Below are 24,226 nucleotides of genomic sequence, written 5' to 3'. Positions count from 1 at the left end.
CTCCCGCCTCCGTCCAGCTCCCGGGGATGCTGGGAGAACGTGCCAGGCCGCCCTCAGGGACTGCTCTGAGCTCTGAGCACAGCTGCCCGCCCAGCACCCCGGGCCCAGGCCGGGATTGGGGCGTGCTGCTGGGGCTGTTGTGTGCAGACCCGAGGGGAAGGTGCAGCCCAAGTGTCCGAGCCGCTGGCCGGGCTCCCTGTCCGTGGCCTCCGGGTTCCTGCCGTCCGGGTCCCTGTGAGGGAGGCTGGGGCAGGGGTGCCGTCCGCGGGCCGTGGCTCACCCCCGTCCTCTCCCCGCAGAGCGCTGTCGTCCGTCGTGGCCCTCGGGGCCAACATCATCTGCAACAAGATCCCCGGGTTGGCCCCGCGGCAGCGCGCCATCTGCCAGAGCCGGCCCGATGCCATCATCGTGATCGGGGAGGGGGCGCAGATGGGCATCAACGAGTGCCAATACCAGTTCCGCTTCGGCCGCTGGAACTGCTCCGCCCTCGGCGAGAAGACGGTCTTCGGGCAGGAGCTCCGAGTAGGTAAGGGCGCCGCCGGGCTCACGGGCCCGGCCCCCGGCTTCGGGGAGGGGCCAGGCCAGGCCCCGCCCCCACTGACCGCCAGGCCGCCCCCCACCGACCGCCAGGCCAGGCCCCGCCCCCACTGACCGCCAGGCCCCGCCCCCACCGACAACCAAGCCAGGCCCCGCCCCCACCGACATCCAGGCCCGCCCCCACTGGCCGCCAGGCCAGGCCCCGCCCCCACTGACTGCTAGGCCCGCCCCCACTGACCTCCAGGCCCGCCCCCACTGACCGCCAGGCCAGGCCCCGCCCCCACTGACCGCCAGGCCCGCCCCCACTGACCGCCAGGCCCGCCCCCACTGACCTCCAGGCCCCGCCCCCCTGACCGCCAGGCCTGGCCACCTGCCCCCACGACTCTGCCACAGCATCTCCTTTCTCCACGCCGGGCCTGCCCCCAGGGACCCTGCCGTGTCTGGGACGAGGGAGGTGTTGCTGGGAGCCAGCCCTGGGAGTGGAGGAGGGTCCTCGCGCCGGGCTGTGGGCTGTGGGCTGTGGGCTGTGGGAGGGGGTCGTCATCCTGGCATGGATGTGAGCGGGGCAGGCTGGTGGGGGCAGTGTGGGGCAGTGGTTGGAGGCGCTCCCTGCTGCTGGGCGGCTGTGCGCACCCAGGACCTCCATCTCCACCTCCACTCCCCAGGTCTGCAGTGCTGCTTCCAGAGCCTGGGTGACAGTGTGGACCCCACGAGGGGCGGGAGGGCTCCGTGGGAACGGGGCCCGGCCCCCAGGAGCTGTGGCGTGAACGTCGCCACGGCCCTGAGAGGGGAAGGGGTTGCAGGCAGAGGGAAACGTGGTCGCACGTGGTCACACGTGTGTGGCATACGGTCCAAGGGTGGGAGGCAGGGTGGGTAGATGTGCAGGTGGAATCAGGACTTCGGGGGGGAGGGGTGCTCCTCCAATCCCCTGGGCAGGGGCAGCTCTGGAGGCGGGGTCTCCATGTCCCCCCAGCCCCGGGAGGCTCCGTCGCACCCATTCTACAGGCAAGGAGACTGAGGCCCGTGAGGGGCGGAGGGAAAGTGTGACTCCCAGGTCTGACCTCCAGCCGTGGCACCTCCTGCCGCTCAGGGCCGCTCTGCTGGGCCCGGGCCTCCCCGAGTCTGGCAGCCGGCCCCGGGACCGCTGCTGACTGCGGAGGCGGGGCCGGCACACAGCGGCCCCGCCGTGGGGCTGGGGGAGGGGTGCCTTGGGGTGCAGCGCCGGGCGTGAGGGCACCTTCTCTCAGGCCCCAGGCCAGGGCACAGGTGGGCCTGGGAACGTGTGGGCACGGCGTTCTTTCCGGCCCCAGAGAGCCAAGCGCCACAGCTGCTGGGCCCCGGGCCAGGCACGCTCTGCCGGGTTTGGTGCGCGGGCACGGGCTGGGGTGGCAGGGAAGCACCCGGGGCCCCCTGCGGTGAGCAGCCGTGGGTGGCGCCTGGCACGGCGGGCAAGGGGCCCCGCCCCTCCCTGGGGCCCCACCACCCAAGTGCAGCTCGTCCCTCCAGGTGCCAGCGGGGAGGGGGGCTGCCCGCCCATCCAGCGCCGCCAGGTGCCCGCTGCCGGCCTGGGAGGCCCCGCGGCTCCGGCTGGGAGGCAGCTGCGAGCACCCCCAGGCCCGGCTGAGCCGCCGGCCCGGCCTCGGGGGCTGGGTTCAAGTCCCTCTCCTCTCTGGAACCCTCGGCACCTCACTGGGCAGATGGGCAGTGGGTGTGGTCCCGGGGCCTGGCCAGGGGCGGGGTCACCCGCTGGGTGAGGGGTAATGGGGTGCCCTGCCTCCAGGGGGGCTGTCGGTGTCCTCATGCCCTGAGCTCCCGCAGCGTCTGCGTCTCGGGCTCTGCTTCTGGGGAGCCCCCTAGAGCCCCCTCCAATGAGCCTCCAGAGGCAAACCTTTCGGCCGGGCTGCCCGCCCGCCCCCATGCTCCCCTCCTCTTGCTCCCCTCACTCGAGGCCAAGCCGTGTGACCTCTGTGTGGCCGAGTGACCCCTCCTCCTTGGCTATCCCCCCCCACACCCCGCTCCCCGCCGGCTTCCTCTGTGTCCGCTCCCTCCGGGCCCCGCTCCAGTCTGCCCCTCCGGGGGCCAACCCATGGCCGCGCCCTGTGGACCGCCAGAAAGCTGACCACGGGCCTGTGGCTCGGCATCCTGCCGCGGGCATCCCCACGCCCCGCCTCTCCCCCGCCCCCTCCAACCCCCTGGCCAGCCCACCCAGGCGTCTCAGCGGTAACCTGGTTACCCCTCTGTCCACCTCTGCCCCCTGCCCCCGGCCCTCCCCTCCTCCACCACCTGCAATGGCTCCCTATTGCCCGGGACACAAGCAGTCTCAGCTGGTGTCTGAGTAGCCCTGCCTGTCACTCCTGCTCCCTCCTCTCCCCACAGCATACCAGCCCCTTCCCTCCCCGGGCCACCCTCCCTGCCGCTCTGCTGCCTCCCCAGGGGCTCCGTCTTTCCACCCCCCGACCCCCGCCTGCCTCTTCCATGCCCTCAGCCGGACCGCGGTCACGTCCTCCTGCCCACCCGCCTGCCCACCCACCTGCTCTCAGCCCAGGTCAGCACAGCACCTGCCGGAGCCCACCCTGCACGCTGCCCGGGCTGGGGGCTCTCTGCCCAGGCCAGGCCCCTCGCCCCCTCCTCCCCAGAGGGCCTGGCGCTGGGCTGGGCTGCCCTGCAGGCAGCGGGCTGGGGGGCGGCCTGAGCAGGCGCCCCGCTCCTCCGGGGCCCGGGCTGGGCGCGGGGCGTCACGCGCAGGGGGCTGGGCCGAGGACCCGGCCAGGCCTTGTCGGAGGCATGTGGGCTCTGGCATGAGCGGGAGCCGGCCGTGAGCTGGCAGCCAGCCGGGCCTGTGGGAGCAGCCACTCAAGCGGCGACAATGAATGCGTGGCCCCCAGAGGGGGAGCGGCCTGGTGGGGGGCCGCCCTCGGGCCTTACGGTGACCTTGGCCATGCCTGCACCTTGAGGCTGGCAGGACCCCCAAGAGGGGCTCCCCCTGTGCAGAGGTCCCCTCCTTCTCCTGCACCTGCGCCCGGGGCTCGGGGGCTCACTGCTCCCCAGGATCAGCTTCCAGTGGCGCCTGCGCTGCCTCCGCCTGGGCTCCCGCTGCCCGTGGCTCCGGCCCTTCGGGGAGTGACGTCCCTTTCGCTCCTCAGCTGCTGCCCACGGCCTCCCTGTGCCCACCGGCCTCTCCTCACCCGTCTCTTCCAAAAATGAGCGTGTGTGCATGTGTGCATGTGTGTGTGTGAACATGCGCCCACTGGGTGAATGTGTCCCTGACTTAGCTGTTTCGTGAAGTAGGGGGGGAAGAAGGGAACAGAACTGGGGGGAGGCTTGGATTCCAGGGCCCCGGGCAGCGTAGGACATGGGTAAGGGGCCTTGTGTTCCGTTCAGGGTGGCGCCTGGGCTTCCTGGTCAGGGCGGCAGGTTAGGGAAGACCCGAGGGCAGATCAGAGGGGCCTGGGGGAGCACAGGGAAGGGGCTCCAGGAGGAGGGGACAGCATGCGCCAGGGCCCAGGAGCCAGAGAGCCGCAGGTGTTACCCAGGAACCGTGGAGGGGGGGGGCGTGGGAGGGGGAGCGGGGGGGGGGGAGCGAGGGGGGAGCGGGAGGGGGAGAGGGAGGGGGAGTGGGAGGGGGAGCGGAGGGGGGAGCAGGAGGGTGCGGAGACCCGGGGCGGAGGACGGGGCAGGGCAGGCGCGGGGGCAGGTGTGAGGCTGCCGGCCTGGCAGGCGTGGGCGGACCGCCCCGCCCCCACCGGAGCCCTGGGGACCCACCTGTGCGGGCGCCGGGCCCACCCCCGCGGCCATGGGACACCGCGCCTGCCCGTCATGTGGCACTCAGACATGACCAGGCATAGGGGCACCCTAATCCGCTCACGTGGCCGCCGGCCGCTGTCTCCGTCTTGCTGGCTCCGGAGAGGCTGGCGTCGGGAGCTGCCCCAGCCCCGTAGCCACTCTGTGGGGCGCAGCGAAGCCCCCCGAGGCCGGCGCGGGCACCACCGGAGACCCAGACCCCCGGGGACCGGGCTCCCCACCCCGAGGCACGGGTCCTGGGCAGTCCGAGGTCACACAGGCACTCCTGGGGCAGGGGCCCTGGGAAAGAGGGGGCCAGGTCCCGTGCGCCCCTGTGTGCCAGGGGTCCTGCCGGGTCCCCAGGAGGGCCGGGCCCTCTCGGCCACGGGGGCACAGAGACGTGGCAGTGCAAACCGACCGCGGAGACAGAGAGAGGGCAGGAAAAGCTCTTTAATGGCCGCACTGCCCACCGGGGATGGGCGGCCGGCGGGGTCAGGAGCTGTCACCCAGCCACGGGGCGCGGAGATTTGAACCCTGGCCTGACTTCCTCCAGCCCCGCTGCGGGCGGAGGTCGCCGGCCAGCTGCTTCCTGGGCAGCCCCATCCCCGGGCGGCCTGTGCGGGAGTGCCCGCTCTGGGCCAGGCCTGGGCGAGGTGAGAGGTGTCACTGAGGCTTGGGTCCCCAGGGGGCGGCCGGGCCGGGCTCAGGCCGGGTCTGAGGGAAGCAGGTCGTTGTTCTGTCCGCTCTCACTCCCGGCCCCACCCTGGCCTGGGGCCGCGGCCTGGGGCCGCACAGAGCCGTCTGTGAGGCTCAGGGTCCAGCAGCCAGGACACCGGGACAGCTGGGCTCACTGTCCATCAGGGGGACGTCCCCAGGCACGAGCGGTTCGAGCCCACTCCTGCCTCAGGCCCCCGGGGAGGCCGGGGGCTGGTGCTGTCCCCTCCGGGTGCAGGCTCCCGGACAGGACACGGCCCCGTCAGGACCCAGACACCCCTCGCCGGGCGGCCTGGGCCAGCTCGCACGGGAGGGGCGGCCCTGAGGTGCCCGTGGCCTTCCCATGGGGGCGGGAAGCCCGAAGGTCAGCGAGCCCCTGGCCAGCAGGGTGCCGGGCTGGGCAAGGCTGCCCGCTCACGTGGCCCTCGGAGGCCGTCTGGACCGGGGCCAGGGAGGGAATTTCCACCCTCGCCGCCGGGCCCCGCGGGCAGGACGGGCTGTGGCGGGGTGGCCGGGAGGGGAGAGGGCACTGCCAGGGGGCAGCCCGCCCGGCAGCTGCCCACACCCTGTGTGACCGGGGCACTGCCTTGCCCTCCCTGGGCCTCAGTCTCCCCATCGGGGCCAGGCCGGGGCGGGGCCCAGTCTGCCAGGAGCTGGGGTCTCTCCCCAGAATGGAGGCAGGATGGCCCTCACCACTCCAGTGGCCCCATCAGGGTTTCACGAGGGGTTCCATGGATGGGGGTCTGAAGACCTGGGCTCTGGTCCCCTTAGCCTGGCCAGGCCCTGACTATAGCCACGTCCGAGCCACGCCTGCGGCCACCACCTCCGGGAGGGTCATGTCTGTGCTGCAGCCCCCGCCCACTTCTAGCAGCGCCACTCACTCCCACGCTGCTGTGCACCCAGCACAGCGGGGACACTGAGGCACACGGGGCCAGGGCCGCCCGGCTCACCGGGGAGAGGCCCAGCTCTGCCCTGGCCGGCTGGGCGGGGCTGCCCCCCCAGGCGGTGCAGCTGCTGCGGAGAGACCAGCTGCGGCGGTCAGGAGGGCGGGCTGCGCGGCCGCCCCCCAACAGGACGGGCCAGGAGGGGCTCCGGGACGCGGCCCAGCTCAGGCCCCGGCCCTGGGTTCCGTCCAGGCCGCCCCTCGCCGTGTGGCCGGGGCCGCTCTCCCTGCTCCGGGCGGGCGCGCCGTGCCCGGCGGCAGCGCGACCCACCTGCGGGCTGCGCGTGTGCGGCCTCGCCGGCCAGAACAAAGCCCGGGGCGGCGGCCGGCGTGTCGGGGCTGGCGGAGCGCTGCTGTTTATGACAACGGGCTGGGCGGGCTCCCGGAGACACTGACTCAGCCGCCCGCGGGCGCAGCCGGGCGGGGTGCAGGCAGGACAGGGGGTCAGAGGGACGGAGGGAAGCCAGACACGAGAGGGAGGACAGAGGCGGCAGCACCTGTGTGTGCACAGACATGCACACACAGACACACACACACACACCCAGACATGCACACACAGACACACACACACACAGACTTGCACACACACAGAGAGACACATACACACACATACACACACACATACACAGACATGCACACACAGACACACACAGACACACACACAGACACACACACACACGCACACAGAGACATGCACACACACACACACAGAGAGACACTCACACACAGACACAGAGACACACACACATACACACAGAGTCATGCACACACAGAGACACACAGGCATATGTGCACACACAGAGTCACGTGCACATGCACAGACACACACAGAGAGACAGACATGCACCCACACAGACACGTGCACACATGAGCATGCACAGCACTAGCATGGCCTCCCCGCCCTCGATGCCCTGGCCCGGGGTTTGGCCCGCTCAGTGGATGGACAGTCACAGCAGCCACTGCTCCTGTGTGCGGGTTCCTAGCTCATTCTCTCTCCCGGGCCTTAGCATGGCTGTTCCTCTGCCTGAGCGAACACTGCTCCCCGCAGCTGCGCACGGCTCCCGCTCAGCGCTCAGGACCCGCCTCCCGGCCGTGTCTGCCCCTCCCTCCAGCCCTGCCCTGGCCCTGCCCCCGGGCTGCAGTGGTCAGTCTTGCCTGCTGGGTGCTTGGTCTCAGGCTGGGGATGGGTGGGGCTGAGGGAGGGTGGTGCTGGTGCTGGAGAGACATTGGATGGACTCAGAGGAGCGAGGAAAGGGAGGGGGAGAGGGCAGCCTGAGCCCGGCCTGGGCAGGAGGTGGGAGGCGGGGCCTGAGGCTTCCCTGTCCGGGTGCGTGGCGAGGGGTCTGAGCACAGACTTTGGGGTCCCGGCTCAGATCCCTGCTCTGTGGTTGGCCTGCCACGTGACCTCGGGCCAGTCTCCTGCCTCCTCTGCGCTGAGCACCCTGCCTGGGGGGAGGGGAGGTGGCGGGGGGGGGGGGCTGTGAGGGTGTAAAGCGAGTATGACAAGCTATATACAGTCCCCTAAAACCATCGCTGCTGTGTTATCACACCTCCCCTCACACCACACACCTCACCGGTTTGCCGTGTGCGTGCTGCGTGGCGTGGTCAGTGTGCCGCTGGCACCACAGTCCAGGTCGGAATCCTTTCATCTCGTTCAAATGCCGCTCTGCACCCCTAGCCCCTGGCCACACCCCCTGCTGTCCGTCCCCGCGGACCTGCCCCCCCAGACATGCCGTGGGGATGGCCTCACGCACGCGTGGCTGTGGCCGGCAGCTCTCGTGGTCCAGGCCCGCCGAGCGCAGCTCCTCCTCCTCGCGGCTGGGCAGGGTCCGCGGGGTGGACGGGCCACGGCCTCTCTGTCCCTCCTGCTGCTGTGGCCGTTGGGGCTGTGGTGGTGTGGACAGTGTGTCCTTTCTCTGGAGACGGTACGAAGGAGGGGGCCTGGGTCCTTCGGAACGAGGCTTGGCACCGGCGGACGGCTGAGCGGCTCCGCAGCGGCTGCAGCGTGGCTGCCGGCAGCATGAGGGGTCCGATCCCGCCACCTCTTTGCCGCCGCCGCTCGCTGCCTGTCTGTTTCAGCCACGCATCAGGGGTGGGCTCTCTCACGGTGATTTTGAAATATGTATTTTCATTGACTTCAGAGAGGAAGGGAGAGGAAGGGAGAGAGAAACATCCATGATGGGAGACTCCTGGATCGGCTGCCTCCTGCACGCCTCACTCTGGGGTGGAGCCTGCAACCCAGGCCTGTGCCCTGACGAGGAATCGAACCCTGACCTCCTGGCTCCGAGGTCGATGCTCAGCCGCTGAGCCCGCCGGCCGGCTGGGGGTTTTCATGGTGCTTCCCTGAGGGCTGTGGCGCTGAGCACCGGGTCATGGGCTCCCTGCTGCTGCATCTCCCGTTTGGAGAAAGGCTATCAGTCCTCTTCCTGGTTTTAACTGGTTAGGTGCTTTTTGTGGCTGAGTTATAGAAGAGCCAGTTTTTAAAAAATATATTTTATTCATTTTTTTACAGAGAGGAAGAGAGAGGGATGGGGAGTTAGAAACATCGATGAGAGAGAAATCGATCAGCTGCCTCCTGCACACCCCCCACTGGGGATGTGCCTGCAACCAAGGTACATGCCCTTGACCGGAATTGAACCTGGGCCCTTTCAGTCCGCAGGCTGACGCTCTATCCACTGAGCCAGACCTGTTTCGGCCAGTTTTCTTCTCTTTTTTTAAACAAGGGCAGCACAGCTCGACAGGGGGCAGGGTGAGCGGAACTGTGGCCACGGCCGGGCAGGCCACGGAGCCCATGCCGGCACGCACGCTCGGAGCCACAGTGTTCCCCGTACCCCTGCTTGTGTTTGGGGTCCAGGAAACATTGAGTTGGGGTGCACCAAAGGGTCAGATGCCCACCACCCTGAGCCCCTGGGCACCTCATTCCAACGGGGCTGCCAGGAGCAGGGCCGGCCAGGTGTGCCGAGCCTGGCCAGCCTGTGGGCAGTGGCAGGTACCCCAGGCAGGGCCAGGGCCAGTGCCCCCCAGGGCCATGGCAGGGCCCAGCTGGATGGTCCATTGGCAAGAGCGGTGCACCCTGGCGGCCACCGACCTGCCCGCAGACGGGCCAGTTGCCCATGTGGCCAAGTTGGGCTGCAGGTGGTGGTGGGCGGGTCCTGTGGAGTCAGGCCGTCAGGGCCCGGGGGCATCTCAGAGGCCAGGGAGCCAGATAGCTGCGGAGCAAGGCCCAGGATTTGAGGGGCTTCCTAAGCCCTCGTGGCCACTCCCCCTGGGGCAGCAACCTGGGGCCTGGCCGGGCGGCCGGGTGTGATCTGGGCTCACTGACCCGGGCGAGCGCCGAGGACCGAGCTGGGGCCCAGGTCTGTCCGGCCGCCGGGAGAGTTGAGCAGGTGCGCGTACAGCGTGCGGAAGCACGGATCCAGGACCTGGGGCCAGCCTCCTGGTTCTCCCCTAACGAGGGCTCCCTCCTGCCCCCCTCCCCGTCTCCATGGTGAGACAAGAGGGTTTGGCTCATTAAAACCAAATAAAAAAGGAATTAGCGGGAGTGGCGGCCCGGTGAGTAACTGATGAGTAACCGAGTCTGAGCCGGGCCTGGGCTTGGCCAGGTGGGAGCGCACCGGGCAAAGGACGGGGAGCTCCCACCACGCCCTCCCCAGGCACAGGCAGCACCTGCGGGCGCGGGAGGAGTCCCGTGGGCTCCTGGGGCCGGGGGGTGGGGGGGGCGTGGAGAGGAGAAGAGGGTCAGGCCGGGCCCAGGCCCGCCTCCTGCTCGGGCAGGGCTTTCCCGCCCGGCCCGGCCTCCTGGCAGGATTGCACAATCGTCTGTGATTTCTCCGCCCGCCCCCTTCGCCGGTGCCTGGCTGCTGTCATGCCCTCCGAAGCCGGTTGGGTCTCCCTGAGCTCCTGAACCCCCACCCAGCGCGCACCTGCTGGCTCGCTGCTATTCCCTCACCCCCCCCCCCCCCCAAGATCCAGGCTGTCCGAACGTAGCGACCCCTCCCCTTGTGGCTGCACCTGCAGGTCGGGAGTTGCTAGCAGGGTCGCCTAAGACCTTCGGAAAACACAGATGTTTACGCTAGATTCATAAGAGCAGCAAAATCACAGTTATGAAGTGCAACGAACATAATGTTATGGTTGAGGTCACCACACGAGGAGCTGTGTTAAAGGGCCGCGGCGGCATCAGGAAGGTGAGAGCCACTGGGCTAGAGGATGCTGGGATGCGGGGCAGCTGCTGATGGTAGCGGTGGCCGCCTGGCCCCACGGCTCTGCCGGCCTCTCCACCAGTCCCGGGCCGGCCCCCTCGTGTGGCCGTGAGCTCTCATCCCGCTGCACCGCGTCCACCCCAGCCCGCACAGGGCCCCCCGTCCTCACCCTCTCCTTCCTGTTCCTCTGACCACACACTCCCCGGCCTCAGCACCAAACTGCCACCCTCTGCGCCTGGCTCCTGCCGGGGCAGGAATGTGCACACACACCCACACACCACACGTGCACACACCATACATGTCTACACACACTCAGATGCCACACACGCTCACAGGGAGTTAACACGTGCTTCTTCTTCTTCTTTTTTAATATATATATATATATATATATATATATATATATATATATATATATATACTTTATTGATGTTTTACAGAGGAAGGGAGACGGGCAGATGGTGGGGGGCACAGGGCCTGCCCAGGGGCCGTGGAGAATAAGGAACTGGAGCTGGACCCGTCCTCCCAGGGGCCTCGGACCCGCTGTAGCCGGGAAGCTGCGCCATGGGGCTGAGGAGGCGGACAGCGTGAGAGCCGGGGGGTCAGAGCTGCCGCGAAGGCGGCCGAGCAGGGCTCATTCTGGCGGTGCCCGGGAGGGCTGCCCGGAGGCGGCATGGGGACGGGGTAGGAAGGGCAGGATCTGGGCAGGAAGGAGAGGGGATTCCACCAAAAGACCAGGTAGCCCCAGGGCATGTGAGCAGCTGAAGGGGCGACGGTTTGATGGGCGGAGGCCGGGGTGGGCTGGGGTGGGCTTGGAGGGCGGGCGCAGACTGGGGTCTGGGCCGTGGCTCCTGCCCAGCTCAGGCCAGGAGAGCTGCGGAGGGAGGTGTGGGCGGAGGTGCCAGGCCTGCCCCCGGGCCCACTGGGCGGTGGCTGGGAAGGGGAGGCAGGGAGGCCCGCACCCACACCCTCGGGGCTGGGTTCAGGCCCCCGGGGCAGGCCGGCCGGGGTGTAGAAGGGAACAGGAGGCCTGGGGACAGGTGACTGGTGGTCACGGAGAGGTAGGCGGCAGAGGCCGCGTAGCTCTGGGCTCTGTGGGTCCTGCTGGGGCCCACGGGGTCTGCAGCCGGCATGGTCCCTGGGGGGCAGGGGGCAGGGGCCGGGCCGCGCCTGTCCCAGGGGGTGCCTGCGCTGGGGGAACTGCAACCCGCTGGGTCAGGGGCTCCGCGAGGAGGGCGCCTGGGCCCCCGGAGCCCCCGGAGCCCGGCCTCACGTGTGTGCCCCCACCCCCCGCAGGGAGCCGGGAGGCCGCCTTCACCTACGCCATCACGGCGGCCGGCGTGGCGCACGCCGTCACGGCCGCCTGCAGCCAGGGCAACCTGAGCAACTGCGGCTGCGACCGCGAGAAGCAGGGCTTCTACAACCAGGCCGAGGGCTGGAAGTGGGGCGGCTGCTCGGCCGACGTGCGCTACGGCATCGACTTCTCCCGCCGCTTCGTGGACGCGCGCGAGATCAAGAAGAACGCGCGGCGCCTCATGAACCTGCACAACAACGAGGCGGGCCGCAAGGTAGGCGGGGCGGGGCTTCGGGGGCGGGGCTACGGGAGGGGCGGGCCGCAAGGTAGGCGGGGCGGGGCTAGATGGGCGGGGCTAAGGGAGGGGCGGGCCGCAAGGTAGGCGGGGCGGGGCTGCTGGGGGCGGGGCTACGGGAGGGGCGGGCCGCAAGGTAGGCGGGGACGGGGCGGCGAGGGGCGGGGCTACGGGAGGGGCGGGGTTGTGTGGGCGTGGCCGCGACAGGGGCGGGGCTATGCCGGGGGCGGCCGGTTAGGTCACCGGCCCTGACCTCCCCAGCGCTGGGCGCCCCTCCTGAGGTGTGAGCTGGGAGCCTGGACCCTGGGGTGCGGTGTGGGCGGGGCGGGGCAGACAGTCCCTCCCATCCTCCCAGCAGCTCTGAGAGCGGCCTCCGCTGTACCCATTCCCCAGGTGTGAGCCCTGAGGCTGGGAGTGAGGGATGTGCCTGCCCTCCTCCCCGCAGGGACCACTGGGAGGAGGAGGAGACAGGACCCTGTGTGCAGGCAGAATGGGAACTGGGCCTGCCTGGGGACCCCGGGGCGGGGCAGGCCCCCAGGCAACAGTCCCCTGTCCCTGGCGGGTCCCAGGGGCCCACGCCGGCATACCTACAGGAAGGCTCTGAGGAGGCAGGCGGGCTCAGTGTGCCTGGGAGCCTGCGGAGGGTGTTCCCTCAGGGGGAGCGGGCGGGGCGGGTGGGCCCACGCGGTGGGGGGCCCTGTGCACAGGGTGGACGCAGCCTGGGGGGGACAATGGAGGACATTGGGGAGGGACACACTGGGGAAGAGGTCAGCACGGGCCCAGTCCTGCCTCGGGGAGATGCGGGCCCCAGATACTGGGCCGGGAGGAGCGGCCACCGTGGCGGCAAGATGGCCAGAGATAGGGCAGGCAGCGGAGCAGAATGCCGCACCAGGCGCCAGGCCGAGGGGCGCTCCGGCGGGGCAGGCTGGCCTTTCCGGGCAGGGAGTGGAGAGGCCCCCAGGGACCACCCCGGAGGCCGCTGCCGCCGGCTCATCCGCTCACTCAGCCAGCGCTCCGTGGCCCTCTGTGCCGGGCCAGTGGACACGCGGACAGGGAGAGTCCCACGTGACCCTGGCCGGGAGCTGCCCCCGCACCGACGGGCACCAGCAGGAAGGGCGGGCGAGCTGGCGGGCCAGATCAGGCCTTGAACCCAGGCCGAGGGCTTGGCTTTCTGCTGAGGTCATTACATTTCGGTCAGATGAACAGTAAATGGCGGGGAGGGACGGTCTGCCTCCGGAGCTCAGGCAGGCAGGCACAGCCTCCAGGCAGGGATGCCAGCCTGTGTCACTCACGGCACACGGGCGAACACAGGAGCTCCTCGCACACGGGAAACACGCGTCATGGCTGTGCTGATCCACGTGTCACACGGATGTAGTTTTCACCCACCCACACCGCGTGGCTGCCGCGCTGGCTGCTGTCGGCTTCTCACTCGACAGCCTAAGGGAGGAGGCCAGGCCGCTGGCGGGTCCGTGTTGCACGTTTTACACGCTCCTGCGATGTGGGCGTGAGAGCCGCTGCTCCGCGCACAGGCGGGTGGAGCCCGGTGCCCAGGGGCCGGGGAGGCACTGGGAGCCGGGGGAGGCATAGCCGGGCCCGCATGGACCACCCCCGGAGCCTCTGCAGCGGCCGGGCCCGGAGTGGGGGCCCCCACACCCCTGGGGAGAGGGTCTCACTGTCCCCGGGGCCCTGGCCACTGCTCCGTGGGGAGGTGGCAGAGTGAGCGGCGGAGACAGGGGAAGGGAGCCCGAGAGGGACCAGCACAGGCCAAGATCACGCGTGCAGTGCAGCCGAGGGGTTAGGGCGGCCGGGCAGGCCTGGGCAGAGGGCTGACGGCCAGGCCGATGGCGGCCCCTGGGCACAGGTGCCATCGCTTGCGGGAGCGGGGGGCCGAGCAGCCCGGGGCCAGGGTCGTGTCTGGTTCGGCTCTGAGGCCCGTGTGAACCATGGCTGGCCTGGTGGGGACGTGGGCGCTCAGAGACCGACAGGTGGCGAGAGGCATCGGGCAAGAGGCCAGCAGGATGGGGCCGGGTTGGGGGGGTAAGGTGGGGGTAGGAGAGCTTGGGGGCTGGGGCAGGGTCCCAGCTGCCAGGGAGACGCAGGAGGAGGAGGGCCAGCATGTGGGGTGCACTGGGGTGAAGCTGTGAGCTGAGGAGGAGATTGTCAGGAGTGGGCGGGGCGCTCCCTCAGAGGGCTCCGGGGAGGGTCCTCCCGGCCCCTGCCAGCCCTGGGGGCGCCAGGTGCTCCTGGCTTGTGGCCCCAGCATCCAGGCTCTGCCTTTGCTGCATGTGCCCGCCCCCCACCCCGTGTCCTCAGACACAGGGCCCGCCCTTGTCCGGAATGGTCTTGGGTCTCACCTCAGTTACAGTTGCAAATAAGATGTAACTGAGTTTTCAAATAAGATCTCAATCTGAGGTCCGAGTGGGTGTGTGTTTGAGGGGGGCACTCTGCTCCCCCTCTTCCCTAACCCGGCATTCCTGAGCTCTGTCCCCAGAGTGGGGGCGCCCCTTATTCCAGGAGGAACCCCCAAGTCAGCTCCTTCCGGAGCCCCATCTCTCCACCCGCTGGCGGCGGGCCCCGAGCTAGGGGAGCCGCTCCGCACCCCCCGGGGGTCTCGGCGGGGCTGGCGCCACCTCCGCCGTCGCTCTTATCTCAGGGCACATTCTTCCCTCCTGCGCTCACTTCCCAGCGGCCGGGCAGGACCAGCCAAGCGTATGCGGCCCCTCGCTCTGCAGACAGCGGCCAGTCGGCTCCATCTGCCCCTGGTCCCGCTCACAGGGTCCCGTGGGGGGGCGGGAGGAGGGGGGCTGTGGCCTTGATGCTGCAGGAAGATGGGTCGGAGGGAAGGGGTTAGGGCAGGTGGCACGGGAGGGGGGGGGGCGGGCAGCTGTTCAGCCAAACTGGACACGCAGATGGCGGCTAAGCTGGGACCAACCGGCCGGAATCCCAGCCCTGCCCAGAACCCCAGCCCTGGCCAGGACCCCAGCCCTCACCCAGGACCCAGCCCTCACCCAGAAGCCCAGCCCTCACCCAGAACCCCGTCCCTCACCCGGGACCCTGGCCCTCACCCAGGACCCAGCCCTCACCCAGGACCCCGGCCCTCACCCAGAACCCCAGCCCTTACCCAGAACCCTGGCCCTCACCCAGAACCCCTCCAGTGTGGGCGCCCGGCCAGGTCTCTGGCCGTCACGGACGAGGAGGAGGAATCGGGACAGGAGCCTGGGGTGTGGGTGCCCAGGCGAGGGGCTCTGAGAGCGTCCGTGGGGCAGCGGTCAGGGCAGGGAACCCCCGGACCTGGCAGGGCCAGTGATGGAAGAAGGGCTTTGAGGAGAGGGGAGCATGGAGAGGGCGAGGAGGGAGCAGGAGAGGAGACATGGGGGGAGGGACAGGAGGGCTTCTCCCTGGGAAGGGGTCCCACCAGGGCCCGCCCTGGACCCAGACCCTCACACCGGCTTCCGGCCTGTGCCCGTCCCTGCCGGCCCAGGTCTGATCCGCCCCAGCGTGTCATCCCGCCCCAGTGTGTCATCCCCGCAGGAGCAGAGGGCCCGCCCCGAGCCCCGGCCGCCGCACACTCTGCTCGCCTGGGCCAAAGGCTCCCTCTGAGCTGCACCTCCTCGTGCGCCTCCTCCACCTAACGATCTCCATGGACACGCAGTGGCGTACCGCCCCCTCCGGGAAGCCCCCGGCGGCACCTGGCCCGGCAGGCGGAGGCCACAGCCTGCACCTTGTGCCTGTGCCTCAGTTTCCTCCGTTGCCCACACTGGCCACGAGCCCGGGACGGTGTCCTCGCCGGCGTCCAGGCCGCCAGGGCAGGATGGAGATGGGCAGCGGCCGGCTCTGTGGGCAGCCCCTCTCCCCTCTGCATTCCTGCCCTCCCGTGGCCGCCTCCTCTGGGCAGGGCTGGGTTCTGGGCCAAGGCTGGGGTCTGGGCAGGGCTGGGGTCCTGGCTGAGGGCTGGGGTCTGGGCAGGGCTGGGTCCTGGGTGAGGGCTGGGGTCTGGGCAGGGCTGGGTCCTGGGTGAGGGCTGGGGTCCCGGGTGAGGGGTGGGTCCTGGGTGAGGGCTGGGGTCAGGGCAGGGCTGGGGTCCTGGCTGAGGGCTGGGGTCTGGGCAGGGCTGGGTCCTGGGTGAGGGCTGGGGTCCCGGGTGAGGGGTGGGTCCTGGGTGAGGGCTGGGGTCTGGGCAGGGCTGGGGCCTGGGCAGGGCTGGGTCCTGGGTGAGGGCTGGGGTCCTGGCTGAGGGCTGGGGTCCCGAGCAGAGCTGGGGTCTGGGCAGGGATGGGTCCTGGGTGAGGACTGGGTCCTGGGTGAGGGCTAGGGTCTGGGCAGGGCTGGGTCCTGGGTGAGGGCTGGGTCCCGGGTGAGGGCTGGGTCCTGGGTGAGGACTGGGTCCCGGGTGAGGGCTGGGTCCTGGGTGAGGGCTGGGTCCCGGGTGAGGGCTGGGTCCTGGGTGAGGGCTGGGTCCCGGGTGAGGACTGGGTCCTGGGTGAGGGGTGGGGTCTGGGCAGGGCTGGGTCCTGGGTGAGGGCTGGGGTCCCGGGTGAGGGCCTGGGTCCCGGGTGAGGGCTGGAGTCCCGGGTGAGGGGTGGGTCTGGCCAGGGGCAGGGCAGCCAGTCCTCCAGCTGGAGCGGAAGTGAGGCGCGGGGACAGCTGACAAATGGCCCCGCAGCCAGGGCTAATGATTCGCATCTTCCATCAGCGCTGGCAGGCCCTTCGATCCGGGTAAATGTGTAGCTGGGGTCAGGGCTGGCGCTGGGAACCGGCCCTCAGAGCCGGAGGGAACACTTCCCAGCAGGCGGCACGCCTCGCCTCACTGACCGGTTCACCAACCCCCCCCCCCTGCCGCAAACGGGGTGCGGGGACCCCCACGCACACAGCGGGCAGGCACAGACCCTCTGACGCCAGGCCCTGCAGGAGGGCAGGGAGGGAGCCAGGCCGGAATCCTCACTGATGCAGCTCCCGGCTCCCCCTGCGGCCGGGGACCTGCACACGCCCCTCGGCAGCCAGGCCTCCGTCCCCCGTGCCATCGCCCGGCTCCCCGGGGGCTGCGGGAGACGGTGTGTGTGCCCTCTGCCCGCTCAGGTGTCCGCACGGCCCGTGCACGGCCCCGCTCCGGAGGGCGGTCAGCACCCTGGCTGGCTCTGCCAGGGCTGGAGGCTGGGGGCCTGGATGGAGGGGCCCCGGGCAGAGGGTGGAGGGTGGAGGGTGCCGGTGGAGGGTGCTCCGGGAGGAGGGGTGCCCCGGGTGGAGGGTGGAGGGTGGAGGGTGCCGGTGGAGGGTGCTCCGGGTGGAGGGGTGCCCCGGGTGGAGGGGTGTCCCGGGCGGAAGGGAGCTCCGAGAGGAGGGGTGCCCCGGGTGGAGGGGAGCTCCGAGAGGAGGGTGGAGGGTGGAGGGTGCCAGTGGAGGGTGCTCCGAGAGGAGGGGTGCCCCGGGTGGAGGGGAGCTCCGAGAGGAGGGTGGAGGGTGGAGGGTGCCGGTGGAGGGTGCTCCCGGCCGCTCAGCCCGCTCTGCCTGCAGGTCCTGGAAGAGCGCATGAAGCTGGAGTGCAAGTGCCACGGTGTGTCGGGCTCCTGCACCACCAAGACCTGCTGGACCACGCTGCCCAAGTTCCGGGAGGTGGGCCACCTGCTCAAGGAGAAGTACAACGCGGCGGTGCAGGTGGAGGCGGTGCGCGCCAGCCGGCTGCGGCAGCCCACCTTCCTGCGCATCAAGCAGCTGCGCAGCTACCAGAAGCCCATGGAGACGGACCTGGTGTACATCGAGAAGTCGCCCAACTACTGCGAGGAGGACGCGGCCACGGGCAGCGTGGGCACGCAGGGCCGGCTGTGCAACCGCACCTCGCCCGGCGCCGACGGCTGCGACACCATGTGCTGCGGCCGCGGCTACAACACGCACCAGTACACCCGCGTGTGGCAGTGCAACTGCAAGTTCCACTGGTGCTGCTTCGTCAAGTGCAACACGTGCAGCGAGCGCACCGAGGTCTTCACCTGCAAGTGAGGCCGCTGCCACGCTGCCCGCCACGCCGGCCACGCCACGCCGGCCACGCCACGCCGCCCTGGCCACGCCGGCCACGCTGCCCGCCACGCCAGGCAGTGGCTGTGGACGGTGGGGCTCCAGACGCGGGAGGAACCCCTGGGCCCAGCACCCTCTCCCCGCCCCGCGGCTCCTTCCTGCCGTTCCTTCGCCTCCTGTGGCAGAACAGCGCCTGTGGCCCAGCCTGGGAAGCCTCTCCTTTTCTCCGAAAGCAAGCCTCGAGGACACACGTGACCCTGGAGAACAGAGGGACGCCAGGACTCCGCGTGTCCCCGGCCCGGCCTGGTGGGGTGAACACGGACAGGCCACGCCGGCCGGCCCCTGTGAGACTATCTCAGCCATCGGCTGCGGGACCCTGGCGTGGCCGGGCGGACGTGGACAGATTATTTATGTTTTCGTAGAACCAGCGGGGACTCGGCACAGGGCCCGCTGGTCCTAACCCCGCGCCCGGCAGCACACGCCCTCTGCCCGGCTCCCCCCAGCCCGCCCGCTCTGCCCGGGACAGGCGGCTGTGCGGGCTCGGTCCCCGGTGAGCGGGGCAGGGCGTGGGGACCAGCACGGCCCCAGAGGACCCGGCGGGCAGCCCTGCACGGGGCCTCTGCTCCGGCTCTCAGAAAGATCTTAGAAACCCCGTCACCCCGATCACACTGTCCCCACATCAGGTCCAGGCTGCACCCCTCCCCGGGCTGTGGCCCCAGCCCTCACCAGCCTGGCCCCTCGCAGTTTACAGAGCCCCTCGCACCCGGAGCCAGCGGGACCCCAGGCCAGCGCTGAGCAGGGTGCGGGGGACCGGGAGTCTTCAGGGTGTTGCCTCATTGGACAGAGGGGGCCCCAGAGGCCCCAGGACCCGAGTGGGGGTGCCTGCCATGCTTGGGTGTCCTGACCCACGGCCCAGGGGACAAGCTCCGGGGACACCAGGCCGGGGTGAGGCGCCCCCACGCCTGAGACATCCGTGCCCCCTCCCCGCTGCCCCGGGCCCTGCACCCTGAGGCGCCTGTGACGGTGTGTCCCTGCCGTCCTGGCCTTTCCCCCGGACCCCGATGCGGGGAAAGCTTGGGGCCAGGCAGCCCTGTGCAGGGCCCACCTGACACCCCCCCCCAATCCCGCACACGCAGGCCCTCCCTGCGGTCACTCACCCTGAAGCCGGGGAGACGGGAAGCGGGGGCGGGGGGGGGGGGGCCGTGTTGGCTCATTCTGATCCCCGGGGGGCGGGAGAGACGAGAAACCGGGCCTCAGGCGTGTCCTCTGCTGACACTCCCACCTCCCGGGAGACCGAGCCGCAGAGGTGACCGCTGGGAAGCCCGGTGCGGGGACTGCGAGGCGCCCGCCTCTGCCACCATCACCCGAATCAGGGCCATTCGGGGCAGGGACACCGTGGAGCCGCGTCCGCGGGCGGCTGGCCGGCCACGGGGGCTGGACATTAGTCTGGGCCTGGCGTCCACCCCGCGCGCCCCCAACGGCAGGACACCCCTTAGCTGCTGTCCTGGGACCCTCCAGGCCACGTCCCCCGCCCCGCCCGCCCTGCCCCACCGGCCCCAGGACCCACGCCCACGCCGCCCTCTGCCGGGCACCTGGTTAACTTATGTTGTGATATAGTGAGATGTCTATAGTGTCTTAAGTTATTGTGACCTACACTGGGTATGGGGGCTGCCCGAGACCGGCTCCTCCTCCTGCTTGAACAGACTCTCGGGCCCTGGAGCCGCCAGGAGCCGTGCGCCCTGTCCCGGCCTCCCTGGCCTCCTGGCTGTCCGTGGGCCCTCCGGGGGTGAGGGTCCGTGTGGGCCGGGGCTTCTGACGCTGTGTCCGCTCCTGGGAGCAGCGGCTCCAATAAAGCTGGGATCAGAGAACACGTGTGTGACACGCCGACCCGGGCACAGACACGCGGGGCACAGACACGCGGGGCGCAGACACTGCCGCCTGCCGTCCCCACCCGCTCCCTCCGCTCCTGGCCAGGGCCCAGCCGGACTGAGTCACACCTTCCAGGTGCTCCGGGCCGCCCCACCCAGCGAGCACCCAGGAGGCCACGGGGCTGGGCCTGCACAGAGCGAGGCTCCACGGGGGCTGGGCTGCAGGGGGAGGGGGGCTGACTGGGGGGTGGGCCGGGACTCTTCCTGGGAGAATGGGGAGCCTGGGGGTGGGGAACCCCAGCCAGGTGCCCCGGCGCCATCTGCTTCCCTCGGGGTCTCCCTTCCCCCCGGCTCCAGCTGGCCTGGGCGTTGCGGTCCGTCCAGCCGTGTCTGCTGGGCTTTGGCTCATGTGCCCTGGGGTGCCCCCCCGCCCGCCCGCTCTGGCGATGGGAAGCAGCGAGGCCCCGGCAGCACCAGCCTCCTCTGAGGCCGGCCTCGCCCGAGGTAACCATGCCCGGAGGATGAATGGCATTCCTGCCGAGGGCCGGGAGGCATGCCACCTGGCCGGTTTGGCCACTGCCCGCGGCCCCAGCAGCCCGGCATTGGCGGAACCTCTGATCAACAGCCCGTCCGCCCGCTGCCCACCGGGCACCGCGGAGCCTGGCCCCAGCCCCGGGGAGGCGCTGCAGGTGGGCGGCCGAGGGGGCCCTCGTGTGCAGAGGGGCAGGTGGACAGGCCCGTGCTGACCGGGCCGCCCTGACATGGCCTCAGTCTCCCCGCAGCAGGAGGCGGGGCAGGGGCTGGGCGGTGGGCCGGGGCCGGGCTGCCGGCGGAGGAGTTTGGCAGGAGGCCCCGTTCCCCGGAGACGGTGAGCAGATCCGAGGTGGCGGCCGCGGAGGAACGCCAGGGTCCGACTACTCCCACGAGGCCAGGAATGAGGAAAGAGCCGAGGCCAGGCCCCGGTGCCCAGACTGTTCTCATTTCTTGGCCACAGTTCAACTGGGCCCAGCCTCCCCGGCGGCGGGCACATCCCCGCGGCCCTGCCCCCCCCCCCCCGCCCCTCCGCGAGCCCACTCCGCCTGCCCGGCCCCGGGCCCGAGACCCCGCCCGCCCTCCGCCGCTCTGAGCCTTCCTCGGGCCGTGCCCGTCGCCCGGAACAGGGCTCCTGACTCGGGTGGGCTGGTTCGTGGGCCCTTCCCACGTGCCCTGGCCCTGCCTGGCAGCAGGGAGGGCGTGGGGATGCCCGTGAGAGTGAAGGGAGGGGCTCGCTGCCACCTGTTCACCCATTTATTTCCGTGGGCCCGGGCCCAGGCAGCCCTGCCGGGGGCCGTCCCTGGGGGAGGGACCTCAGGGCCTCAGCTCTTCACCCGCTCTGCTGCCCTGGGCCGCAGCCGGTTCTGGGGGCGCATCTCCTGCCCGAGGGGCCTGGGACACAGGAAGGGCGTGGGCTGGCTCTGACGCCCCCTCCTTCCTCATTCCAGATGTGCCCGCCGGCCCCCTTCCTGTCGGGGAGACAGCTTAGCACCCCGGCCTCCCGCACTGCCCCCCGCCCAGGCTGTCCCCCAGCAGGCCTGTGGCCCGGGGGGCAGAGGCCTGCTCCTGGGGTGGCCTAGGAGGTCTTCCTGACCCTTGCCTCCTCTGCAGCTCCCCCAAAGCCCCGCTCCCACAAGGCCCCGCTCCCACAAGGCCCCGCTCCCACAAGGCCCCGCCCCCACAAAACCCGCCCCTCACAGAGCCCCGCCTGCCAGCGAGCCCCTCCCCCACCCTGCTCCTGCCCCACGCACCCCTGGTCCCCAGCTGTGCCCTCTGCCCCTGCCCACACCCTCCCGTCTGCCCAAGCTCACCAGGCTCCTGCCCTCCCCCGTCCCCGTCCTGAGGCAGCTCTCATTACTGCCTGCCCCTGCCCCCAGCAGGCTGAGGCCCATGGACACTGAGCAGCCCACCATGCCAGCCCCTGGGTCTGGCCCCCAGGTGCCCACAACCTTCCCAACACCCTTCCCCCAAATCGGTCAGTGCCGGCTCCATGTTACAGACGGGGAAACCGAGGCACGGGGAATACAGGGTTCTGTCCAAGGTCACCAGCAGCGAGAGGCAGACCCAGGATTTGAGCCCAGGCCCTCTGGGGTCTTCCTCCTGCACAGCTCCCGGGAGTGGGCGGCGGCGGTGAGGCAGGTCTCGGGCGGAGGTGATAGCTACAGTCCTCCTCCGCTGGACGGAATAGGAAAGACCGGGCTCCGGGCGAGGATCTGGGTCAGGCTTCTGCGTGAACCCGCGAGAGCCAGCTCTGGGGGGTCAGGAGGGCAGGGCGGGGGCGACCTGGGCTGAGGGGCCTGGGGCAGGGGGCTGTGGTCTGGGGCCACGGGGCCGGGGAGTGGGGGCTGGAGCTCAGGCGGAGGGTGAGCTCCTGGGCGCGGAGCAGGGAGCGGGGCCCGAGCCGGGGTCAGCCTGGGTCTCCCTGCAGCGGTCCCGGCCGTTTCCTTTCTCTGGGCGTCACCCACCTGTCTCTCTGGGATGCCACGTGCCTGCCAGCAGGTCCTCAGTCTGGCAGAGCCTGGCACCCAGAATGCCCGACCTGGGTGTCCCGGGCCCTGGGTATCTGAAGCTGTGAGTCCTGGGAGCGGCAGGTGGTCAGCCAGTGGACAGTGAGGGGAGCCCAGGGGCCCGGAGCCGGGGCCCCCGGAGAGCAGTGCCCGGGCTGGACCCGCCTGCCCGCCCCCCTGGCTGGTCCGGGGCCCGTGCCCTGGACTCAGCTGGACCTGCCACCACCTGGGCAGCTGCGAGGGCCGCTGGCAGGGAGCAGCCGGGGCGGCGGCCGGGCCATGCGGCCCTCTGACTCCACCTGCAGGCCAGGCCCGCGGCCCGCAGGGCAGGGCAGGGCGGGCCTCCAGGTGCCGGGCAGGTGCCTCCCTGGGGCCTCGCTGGCCTCCTGGTCGCCCCCCCCCCCCACCGAGGCCCGAGTGCTAACCCAGCGGGGGTCCCGGCTGCCCCTGAGGACACGCCCTCGGGAAGCCCCCTGGCTGCTGGGCCGTCCCCCCGGCTCCACCTTGGATGCCCCCCGAGGGGCCTGGGGCTCTGCCCGTTCCGGCTCCGGAGCCTCTGCTTCCCCAGAAGCAGGACGGGGTCTGCCTCTGCCCGTCCGCACATCCCTTCGCTCCCCGTCTGTCTGTCCGTCACTGAGCTCGGCTGGGGAGGTCAGGGTCCCAGAGCAGAATCCAAATGGAAGTCTTCCTTTAAGAGCCCTGCTGGACGGGGACAGAATGAAGGAAAAACTGGCCCTTTGCCCCCCCCAGGGGCCCACCCTCAGCCCCCGAGGCTGGGAGGGCAGAGGGCGTGGAGCCGGGCCTGGGTGTGGTGGTCAGGGAGGGCTTCCTGGAGGAATCAGCACCCTGGCTGGGCCCAGGAGAGAAGGCAGGAGAGGGAGGCGGGGAGGGAGGGGGCATGGCAGAGATGCTTCAGGCCTGAGAACGGAGGTGAGCGAGGCCAGGGGGACTGACAGGACAGGGAGCGTGGGGCTGGGGGGCCGGCGGGCGGACAGTGCAGCCTGGAGCGCGGCCCCACAGCTGAGGATCCAGAAGGTTCCGGAGGGGGGACCGTGCACTGAGTCCCAGGCTCTGCAGCGTTTGGCAGGACCTCTCGCCGCCCCCTCCCCCGCACGGCCAGCAGCCCAGTCCTCGGCGGGCAGAGGCTGCGTGCCAGCTGGCTTCCCGCACGCTCTGCCCGGGCTCTGGGCTTTCAGCAGAGAAGTCCGCACACAAGAGTCCCGGCTGTGAGGGGCGGGCGAGGGCCAGGCGCCGGCCACCGGCTGCTCCTGCCCCCATCCCCCACCCCGCTGGGCCTTGGGGCAGGGTCTGCCGGGGAGGGGGGGAGGGGGGTCCCACAGCCCAGTGCACACATTGGAGCAGGGCCTGGCGCTGAGCCTCCGCTCCCGTGGGAGGGTGGGGGCAGACCCAGGACGGGCCCAGCCGGGGAGGGGGCGCGGGGGGAGGGGCGCTGTGCAGGCCGCCCGCTCCCCACGCTCCCCATGCCCCCCTCCTCTGGCTCCCCATGTCCCCCCCGCCCCCGGCTCCCTATCCCCCCCCCCCCCCCCCCGGCTCCTCATGCCGCCGCCTGTGGGCTCAGCAGGCCCACCCTAGGCCTAGGCTCCTCCTGTCTGTCACTCAGCCTCGGGGCGGGGCCTGCTGCTGGGAGCCTGGGGTGGCCGTGGGGGGGGTCTCCGACACCGGTGGGGTGACTAGCCCTGCTCCCCGCCTGGGTTCCCAGAGGGGAGAGCTCCATGGACCCTCAGCGACAGCACTGGGCGGGAGGGCAGCCAGCGGCCAAGATCTGAGCAGCCAGGACTGTGCCCAGGCTCGGGGTGTCCAGACTCGGGGTGCCAGACTCGGGGTGCCAGACTCAGGGTGCCCAGACTCAGGGTGCCCAGACTCGGGGTGCCCAGACTCAGGGTGCCCAGGCTCGGGGCGCCCAGACTCGGGGTGCCCAGACTCAGGGTGCCCAGACTCAGGGTGCCCAGGCTCGGGGCGCCCAGACTCGGGGTGCCAGACTCAGGGTGCCCAGGCTCGGGGTGCCCAGACTTGGGGCGCCCAAACTCAGGGT

General features: G+C 70.8%; 1 protein-coding gene across 2 annotated transcripts in view; it reads left to right on the top strand.

The window, feature by feature from the left end:
* The window catches only part of WNT7B (Wnt family member 7B), a 38,565-nt gene extending 18,932 nt beyond the window's left edge, over positions 1–19,633 (top strand). For both annotated transcript variants that reach the window (XM_084878173.1, XM_084878172.1), the window contains exons 2-4: positions 300–526; positions 11,467–11,738; positions 17,271–19,633. In XM_084878173.1, coding sequence (XP_084734299.1) covers positions 300–526; positions 11,467–11,738; positions 17,271–17,750 — 979 coding nt within the window. In that variant the 3' untranslated portion in view covers positions 17,751–19,633. The remainder of the gene's footprint in view (positions 1–299; positions 527–11,466; positions 11,739–17,270) is intronic.
* Positions 19,634–24,226: the final 4,593 nt, after the last annotated feature.

This window comes from Pipistrellus hanaki, assembly GCF_964339955.1.
Source record: "Pipistrellus hanaki genome assembly, chromosome: 3".
NCBI lineage: Eukaryota > Metazoa > Chordata > Mammalia > Chiroptera > Vespertilionidae > Pipistrellus > Pipistrellus hanaki.
This window is presented reverse-complemented; position numbering and strand designations above follow the sequence as displayed.